The 9713-nt window shown below is 36.9% G+C and overlaps 1 protein-coding gene across 1 annotated transcript in view; it reads right to left on the reverse strand.

Moving 5' to 3' along the window:
• Positions 1 to 242: 242 nt before the first annotated feature.
• The window catches only part of ZCCHC6 (zinc finger, CCHC domain containing 6), a gene marked incomplete at its 3' end in the record, with an annotated part of 23833 nt that continues 14362 nt past the window's right edge, over positions 243 to 9713 (reverse strand). Inside the window, exons 10-21 of the mRNA XM_009069932.1 lie at positions 8487 to 8618; positions 7569 to 7749; positions 6064 to 7208; positions 5788 to 5938; positions 5013 to 5099; positions 4028 to 4128; positions 3450 to 3507; positions 2630 to 2733; positions 1564 to 1653; positions 1362 to 1475; positions 1175 to 1252; positions 243 to 420 (exon numbers count right to left, since the gene is read on the reverse strand). Of these exons, the coding sequence (XP_009068180.1) occupies positions 243 to 420; positions 1175 to 1252; positions 1362 to 1475; positions 1564 to 1653; positions 2630 to 2733; positions 3450 to 3507; positions 4028 to 4128; positions 5013 to 5099; positions 5788 to 5938; positions 6064 to 7208; positions 7569 to 7749; positions 8487 to 8618 (2419 nt within the window). The remainder of the gene's footprint in view (positions 421 to 1174; positions 1253 to 1361; positions 1476 to 1563; positions 1654 to 2629; positions 2734 to 3449; positions 3508 to 4027; positions 4129 to 5012; positions 5100 to 5787; positions 5939 to 6063; positions 7209 to 7568; positions 7750 to 8486; positions 8619 to 9713) is intronic.

The following is a 9713-nucleotide window of genomic DNA, read 5'->3' on the forward strand; positions in this document are numbered from 1 at the left end:
CTGTCAGTTACTGTCATCATGAAAAATATGAAGTCTGCTTTGCAACTTCTTTTTGTAGCCAAAAACTCCCTTAATTTTTAGCACTATCAAAACTCCATGGAATTTTGTGAGGATGTCAGAACATGAGCAAATAACTTATAAACTAGAAATATAAAAATAAATAAGTCTTGTGAAAAAAACCCAAATTTTTCACGTGGGCATTAAAGAAATTCCATATATTTATGTACTCCATAAGCTTTTACCTTCAATTACAATGTATTTTGAGGTCCACTGCTTCTTGAAAGTTGTAAGCAGATTTCTTCTCCTGATGCAGATGACATGCTCCTTAAAATCAAATTCTTCTGTGTAGAATCGGAGAAGTCCCAGCCACAGTTGCCCAACAGATTCAGTGTTTTTGCCATAGTCTGGCCAAACAACTGACTGAAAATGACAGAGATATTTTTATGTCCAGTATTTACATTAAGCAGAATAATTTTCATAATTCGGAACTGAAACAATGCAAGTCTTATTTTATAAAGAAACACAACAGAGTTACACCAGAATACTTCCTTTCGTAACTGGCATTAATAAACCAATACTGATTTTAAATGGTGTAATTTTTTAATCTATTATCTATGTCCACAGAAGTGGACAATTAATAAAACTTCTAGCATTAGGCTTTGCTTGTTATAAAAAGAATTTATTAATTCACTTTATGTGCCTATATAGAATAAAATTATCCAATAGGATTAACCAGCTATGACCAAATATACAGGTGGTATTTGTAAGAGTTACCACCCAGTAATGAGAAACACAGAGCAATGAGCCACCACACTGCTCAGCGATTGCTGAGGAACTGTACTGTGCATCACTTGTTTCTCTTGGGTTTTATTCCTCTCTCTCTCTCTTAATTACTACTACTACTATGACTACTAAGTGTGACAATTCATATTATTAATTTATTTTGTTTCAATTAATAAACTGTTCCTATTTCAGCCCGAGTTTTACTTTCTTCTTTCAATTCCCCTTCCCCCGAGGAAGGGGGGTGGAATGAGCACTGTGTAGTACTTAGCTGCCAACTGTGATTACAGTACAGTATTGGACCACTAAATTTGGCAACAATGTTTTTCAAAGGAATTTCTTTCATTTGCCAAGCTACAGGTAACACTACTTCCAATCAGTGTGATTTACTCACCAACTCCTCTATCTTATCAAAGAAATACACGTTCCAGCCGTCAACTAAAATTTCAGGCTTTTTTGGTTCTTTGTAGATCTGAAAGCACAATATTAAAACTCATTAGAAAAGCCCTTCATATTCAGTACTGACATTCTTCTGGTCAATACTGTGTACAGATCCTCATTTCTTTCCTGATATACTGTACCTCTTGAAGAACAGGGATGACAGGTGGATTTCTCTGTTGAAGAAAATAAAGCACCATAAGAGTATATGCATAAGATGACAGGCTACCTCGAGATGCATCTCCAATGTCACACATCTGAAAAAAGAAACATGATTTGTATCTTCATAGTTATCATCCCTTGCTGCAAGCACGACTACTTCCAGTATGTCTGAAATACACTTACCTTGACGAAGACTTTCATTGTGTAACACAGATATTTTACTCTGGGATCAATGGCTGCATATGATGACAGGAGTCTTGTGTTATACAAGGCCTACAAAAATAAGAAGTCATATAGAAAAAAAAGGAGCTCTGAAGACATTACGAAATAAGGTGAAAACAAAAAAAATAAAACCTCTAAGTTGTGTCCTCAAGAAATGCAAATGTAAAGCCCTCTCTAGTAGGAATGTGTACAGAGATAGGAGGTTTCAACAATGAGGTTACCACCTGATCTGTTACAGAGCCAATGAACATCCTTAATCTTTGCAGAAGTGGTACAAAACAGCACTTCAGCAGAAGCGTTAATCTGCTACTGCAGTTTCAAAATATTTGGTAGAAGGTAACTTCCTGAACCAAGAGATTTCAGTCCAGGAATGTGAGAGCCTCAAATGGACCTAGGTGGATGCGTAACTTCAAGAAGAAACCTTTCAAAGTTACGTAGTGGTTGAGGTATCTTCCTCAAGACTCTGAACTCATTTAAAACCTTCAGAAAATTAAAGAGCTGGTTCTGAGCCTAAATTTCCTTTGCTGTTTCAAGGATATGGGTTTTAAAATTTAGAGACATTGAAATAAATGAAACTTCTTTTTAAAATATTCGGCCAAGAGCATGTGGATCGGGGTTTTTTTGTGTAAATTCTAACATGTTACAGTTCAGGCAAGCTGGGTTCAAAATCACTACTCCAGGTCTCAAGGCTAAGAAAGAGTAATGACGGGAAGTGAAGTGTAGTAAAGCTCAAGTTTCATTATTTTGTCTCTCAGATACAGAGAAATTTAAACACTTAGACCACTGTTTCTTACTATTACTGAAGAACTAATTGATTTTCTTAGGAGGGTGACAACTCTAAAGTTGCAATTGTGCAGCTGACTCCAATCAAATTTAAAAAAATAGGCTTTTTTGAAATACAAAACTGCAGTAAGTAATTGGAAACAGTTGATTACTGACCATCATCCAATCAATCATTTCAATCTCAAGAAATGTATCTGCAGTTTTTTGTTGTAAAACATAAAATTAAAAAAGAAGATAACCTTACCAGAGTATTATATAAGCTGATGTCTACTTCAAGACCACTTTTGACATGGAAAAATTTGACAATTGGGACTTTAGCAGTTGTTATAGGCAAGACATTTCTTAAACCTAGGATGAAATCAGTTTTATTACTGAATGACTGCAATATGGTGCTAGCAGCATCAAATAACTTCAAAGTTGTAGTAGCTGTAATGAAAAGGCTACAAAATAAAATCTTGTATTTCAGTTATGTTTTAGTATTGATTTTAGATATTTGTCAAACATGACCAATCTGCTAAATAGAATTTACACAAATACACATTTAGTCCCCTCAGAAACAAAGATCAGTCTAAATAAGACAAATTTCTTGACAAAGAAATAAGCTTAAGAGATAATTAATAGTTCACTCCAATTACATTAAATGAATCTGAGATTGACCAAAACAAGCACTATAAAAATCATGATTTCTTGTAGAAAAACCAAAATTCCTATTGCAAACTTGTACCAGATTATCTTTTCCTATCAATTTACTGTACACTGAACATACAAATACAACCTAACTACTAATTTGAAGCCTCAAATCTTAAATTCTTTGCTCTCATGCACAAAGGTTGTAAACATACTGTCTGTCCAGTTCAGATGTGGTCCTCTAACATTATAATCGTATAGAACTACTTATCCAAATAAAAATACATGTTCGCACATTTAACGTCACTCTTACTAACATGAAGCTCTTTGATCTAGTTTCATCTTGATGATTTTCATCTACAGTGCCCCAGAAAATTCTCACTACAGCAACTAGTCATATAAACAGAACAACTTATTTTAATTTTCCAGAAAGTTACCTGATTGTATCTTGAGCACTTTTGCTAAATCTTCAATGATTCTGATGCAATCAAGTCCCTAAGACATTAAGAAAAAAAGCGGAAAGATGAATCTGCTGCAAGTAATCTAGGCAAACCTTTTATTATGTGCCATTAAGCTTAAAGTTGCATAACTGAATGTTTCATGTTATACAGAATTATGTGAATATCAGGAATTGTTTCAAAATAGCATGTGTAAAATCAACAGTAGGTAATGTAAGCTTTAAAAAAGGCATGTAAGGAGATTGATGTGTGTTTCCACTGTTACCCACTCCTAGTTTTTTATGACACAAAGCCTAGTTGAGATGTTACTTATCTGCACAGATAAAGCTAGAAGTGTAGAATTCAGAAGAAAACTGGGTACTGAGCATCATTCTTAAACTCATGCCTAGACTAACAGCAAAAACCTCTAAAATAATCTGCCTTTGTGGCACCTTAGTGTTTTCTTCTAATAGGAAACACTTTTATAAAATAGTAATAAATTTGTTACACTAGATACACAATATAACAATAAAATTTTGCATTTATTTAACAGCAAATCCAAAATATTTTCAAACTACCTCAGCGGTTTTCAGACCATCCACTGTCATACAGATATCAAGGTCACTCTGTCTGAAGCCAAAGCCATTTTTTGAGGAGCCAAACAAATTCAGTCTGGTTCCTGTAAGAGATGTGATGTGTTTTAACCACATATTGACAGGGAATCTTAAATTGTATACATAGCTTCAAACGTCTGCATGTCTTCTAATACAGGAATGAAAACGCTACTATATTTCTATGGTACATGAAAACTTCATTTCTCATCAACTTTGCTTATCAGAAAAGCACCTCTAATTTTACTGGTTCAAATAAGCAGCCTCACAAATCCAAAAACAAGTGAGGTTTTGTAGTAATTAAATCATTAGCATGCAGGTTCAAGCTGAAATCTGATTAAAAAATACAAGACTGACCCCCACAGAAGTTTTCAGGGTAAGGGATACACCTGGCTCCAGCCAAAAAATTCTTCTGCCAGTTTTAAAAGAGCATGAACTGAAGTTCAGGTGTTACAGGTAAGAACTCCAGCAACAAAGAAAAACTGCAAATACTTGGGTTCTGCAAACAGGCCAGATGATGTGCCTGTATTTTAAAATATTCCAAACCCAGTAAGTTCCAGTAGGAAATATTACAAAACACATACTGTTTGTATGAGCAGATACCCCAACAAGAAGTCTGGCTAATAAATAAACCTAAAATAACAATTATAAAACTATTCCACTACTGCCTTTGACTGTTTTTTCCTTAAGTTCCCATTGTTCCTTCCTACTAATGTGATCCATATATGAACAAATGAATAAATACCCCCCCCACCCCTCCCCAATTTAAACAAAAGTCCTAGAAGACTTAGAACAGAAATAAATGTGATGAAGCATTGCAATGCTGACGAACAATACAGGTTAAATGTTCAAAACTAAAGTATTTATTACACTGAAATGATAAGTTTTCTTGGAAAACACTCAAGTATGAACTGTCCAAAGTATAAATGCTAATTTAGAACTGCCTAGTTACCTGGGAAATACTGTCTAATGTAGATTTCCAAGTTTTGTCTTATATGTTCCCGAGCCCAATCCTCTACAATATTTGGAACAAAATCGTCTTAAAAAAACAACAACAAAAAGACAACAATTTAGGCAACTGACCTGCAGGAAAAGTGAACAGCAAAGAATCAAATGAAAACAGTCAGGAGTTTACAGTGGGGCAGGGAAGGGGAGAGAGAGAAAGCTAGAGAAGATTCACATGTGAAGGAAAGAAAGCAAGGATGAAGTAGAAGAAAAATACCTGTTCAAAGAAAAATATTAATTAGACAAAAAATGCATTTTGTCTGGCAGAAATGGCGAGAAAGAAAGGAGGAAAGCTGGGTCACTCTGAAAAGAACAAAAGTGGAGAACTATTACAAAACAGTATATTGACTCCGATTTTTCTAGAACATTGAAGCCTTTGTTTACTAAAAACAACAAGGTAAAGAACAGCAACAAAATTCAAGGCAGACAAATGTTTAAGCATCAGTCAAAAACCCCACCCAAAATAAAACTCTCAGAAATTATATTAATTTGTCCGAATGAGTAATCAGACAGTGAGTTTGTAGAGGACAAACCTAAACATTTTCTATTTCTCTAGATCCAGGCTACTCAGCAGGCCTATGAAAGCCCTTACAAATCTTAAAAAAAGATGCAGTGTAGCAAATAAACCACCCTCCTTTGTAACACCATTAGCCTGTGGTTATTTCATTATTTTCTCCACTTGTTTTTCTACAGCACAACAATATTCAAAGGAAAAAACTTACAGTAACATTGGACACAAACTTGATCTAGTATAACTGAAAATTTGGGTGTCAGCGCTGGCAGTGGGTCAAGCTCAATTTTCTTGAAGTCTTCTGGACAATCACTTTTTAAATGACCTTCCCGTTTGCACAAGCTACATACTACTGTAGGAGACTGCATGAACAAAAAGCAAGATTGGTTTAAAAAACTATAGTCCTTTAATGAATTTGAGCAACACTTACATATCGCTTCTAACAGAACATAAGCAGTATGTTTATGTTCTGATACAGCTTGCTTACCTTGCCCTTTGTAAAAGCGTGTTTACTGAATTCATAAAAAAGGTCAGAGTCCAAGCACTGTTCTACTGCTGCATTCTCTTCAAAATGGCTTCCCTTCTCAGTAACATCCTCTTGACTCAAATTGATTCTCAGAGGTTCATCTACATTTTCTTTGAAATCTTTGTTCTCATATTTACTGGGGATGGAAAAATCATCATCTTCCTCTGACAGTGCATCATCGTCTCCAGATCCAGTGTATGCATCAGCTAGTTTATCTCCAGCTCCTATTGTGATGCTGCATTCTCTCTGGTTTAGAAGACTTGGTGCTCCCTCCTCTTCCTCTTCATCATCTGAGTTAATCATCTGGGATACCTGACTCTCTGCTAAACATCTGAATTTTTTTGGGGATTCATCCAGTTCATCAGTACCTTCAGTGCTATCCCCATCGATGTCAATCTTGTCATCCATTATACCACCGCACTCTAAGCCAAAGTCATCATTCTCTGTAAGTACAGCATTTTGAAAACCTTCTAAGTCTGATGTACTACATGTATCTACATAGTGCTCATTAACTGTAACAGGGAGATCTCCACTGTCACTGTCTTCATCTATTCTCTGCTCAGTAGCCAAAATATTGTTCCATCTTCTTTTTTGTTGTTCATGTTCATCCTCTTCCTCCTCTTCTTCATCCTCATTTCCACTCTCTGTGTCTTCACAACTTGGTTTAAAATTCTCATTATCTCCAGAAATAATTTCCTCAATTATACAGTCTGAGTCTTCATGGGTAATTTCTAAATGACTGACATCATCAGCCAATTCTTCTTCTGTGAAACTTTCTGAGCCATCACACAGTTTTGAAGGATCAATTTTATGTTCCTTGTGTGTGCATATAGTCTCTGTTACACAGCCTTCCACTACTGCTGTGTTTGTTGTATCATCAAAGTTTTGCAAGTCAGAATCTTCATGCTTTATGTCATCTTTTCCACAGTCAAGCATTTGGGATTTCTCCTCACTGGCATTTGGAGAGGACCTTTTGCTCAATTTTGCACCTTTTCTGTGAGGCAAGGCAAAGTACTTGTAAGTTGCTCTCAGGCAGTGAAGAACATACTCATACACTAGCTGGCTGCTCAGAGTTCTTGCCACGTTCCTTTTGACAGAATATGGGTCTAATAGAAAGAAGAAGTGAGCCAGCAGTGAAGGAGTTAACTTTTAACTAGAAGAATACACTTACATTTTTACAGGACTTAAATGTACTACTGTTAATTACTCCTAAACATTGTGTAAAGATACAAGATCTATGAATTGTGCTGAGGATGATTTTTAAGTTCACTTGATATTTTTGATAATGTTGAATATAATATACAAGAAAAATATCACTTTAATTGACTTTAATTCAACACATACTCTACTCTATTGGAAATTGTGATCCAATATTAAAAAATTCTAACTTATTACAAAGAAGGCAAGTCAGTACCCTAGGAAATGAAAGTAATAGCTCTTTGAAGTCTGTTGATATATATGTGTACCTTCCACAGCAATACGCTTTTTTGGCCAGTCCTTGGATTCGCGAGACACTGGTTCTTTGAGTCGTATGCTAATAACCAAATCAGCCATATTGAACTCCAAGGCATAGAAACGAAACAGTTCAAGCCAGAGCTGACCAACAGGTGCTGAACACTGCTGTCCTGAATCAAACACTAAAGGAACCTGCCAATTACAGAAGAAAAGCTTGATTAATGTTTAATGCACAGGTGTTTAGCTGATACAATTCTTATGTAGTGTGACATAATTTATCATTGCTTCTATACTCCTGCAATTCCAATAAAAATTGCAAGTAAAAATTGGAAAAGATAGTATAAACTCAGATTACAAAACTTCAAAATGAAGGCCTGCTGCTATGGCATAGAATACCATCAATGACTAGTAACAATTGATTCTTTAAGGGATTATGGCATAGTTTTTATAAATTTCCATGAAAATAGCACATCTAGTCTAATAAGAAAGCATTATACAGAGTAATTTTTAGCAAAGCCTAGGCTGTATTGTTAACTGTCATACCATGCAATCATATAATGGATACTGTTTTTTACCAAGTTGTTATAATAGACATAATTTGCAAGAATAGTTCAAAGCAAAGAGGAAATATTTTTCATATGCATAATCTAATTCTGAGATGAAACTGCTTCAACTGTATAAACTTTCTTCTTCCCTGACAGATTATAACCCAGGGTCTTCTAAAAGAGTCTGAAATAACATCTATTTTCCTGCAAGGTTCTCAGGACCAAGAGGAAAGCACAGGAAGCCTTGGAGCAAGCACTTCTGCAATCTCTTGGTTCAGCTCATGGTTTAGAAACATAAACACAAAACTAAAATAGAAAATTGTTCTCTTTAGAGAACAACGACCACTGCTAGACTACTACAGAAGTAAATGAAAAACTTCAGACCTTGCCCCTTCTAGGGGAATTTTGTTGTGCTGAATCAGCATCATCAGCGGAGTTATGCTCCCAAACCACAGCATCATTATTGACTTCTTTCAGGTGAAAATTAGTTAATTTGTTTAATGAGAATCCTCCAATCTAAAGGAAACAGAAAACAGAGTTACACATCATCTGAACTCTAAATCTTCCTCCCCCCACATGATGGTAGTAAGCCAATGAGAACAGAACAAAGGTTAAAAATAGCTGTTTCAGGCCTAGAATATGCCATGTCCTGTCTGCCTCTTTCTCCCCCATAACTCTCTAGCAAAAGCCCTCAGTGTTTGGAAGGGTATCCACATGTCCACACTCAAGAAGTGTGGACGGTGAGGCGGATTGAGAATTGTCTGAATGGCAGATCCCAGAGGGTTGTAATCAGCAGCATAGGGTCTAGTTGGAGGCCTGTCACTAGTGGTGTCCACCACGGTCCAAAACTGGGCCCACTGTTGTTTAACTTGTTCATCAGTGACTTGGATGAAAGGAGAGAGTGCCTCCTCAGCAAGTCTGCTGATGACACAAACCTGGGAAGAGTGGCCAACACCTCAGAGACTCTAACAAGGACCTTGACAGGCTGGAGAGATGGGCAGAGAATTTTCTCAAGCAATTCTTCTCAACAAAAGTCACTGCAGGGTCCTGCACCTGGGAAGGAATAATCCCAGGCACCAGTACAGGTTAGGCATGACCTGCTGGAAAGTAGCTCTGCAGAAAAGGACCTGGGAGTCTTGGTGAACAAGCTGTTCACGAGGCAACAGTGTGCCCTTGTGGCCAAGGCCAATGGAATCCTGGATGCATTAGGAAGAGCACTGCCAGCAGGTCAAGGGAGGTGATCCTGCCCTTCTACACAGCCCTGGTAAGGCCAGATCTAGAGTGCCGTGTCCAGTTCAAGAGAGACACGGGGCTGTTGGAGTGGGTCCAGCTGGGGACAACAATGATGATTACAGGACCGGACCATCTCCCTTCCAAGGAAATCCTGAGAGAGTTAGGTCTGTTCAGCCTCAAGAAGAGATGGCTGACAGAAACCTTATCAATGTCTGCAAGTTTCTGAAGGGAGGGTATCAAGAGGATGGAGCCAGGTTCTTGGTGGTGCCAAGGAACAGGATAAGAGGGAATGGCCAGAAACCGATGCACAGGAAGTTCCACCTGAATACAAGGAAGTAATGTCAAGAACTGTCTGGATGCAGTCCTGTCTCGTGTGCT

The sequence above is a fragment of the Acanthisitta chloris genome, unplaced genomic scaffold (assembly GCF_000695815.1).
Source record: "Acanthisitta chloris isolate BGI_N310 unplaced genomic scaffold, ASM69581v1 scaffold432, whole genome shotgun sequence".
NCBI classification, from domain to species: domain Eukaryota; kingdom Metazoa; phylum Chordata; class Aves; order Passeriformes; family Acanthisittidae; genus Acanthisitta; species Acanthisitta chloris.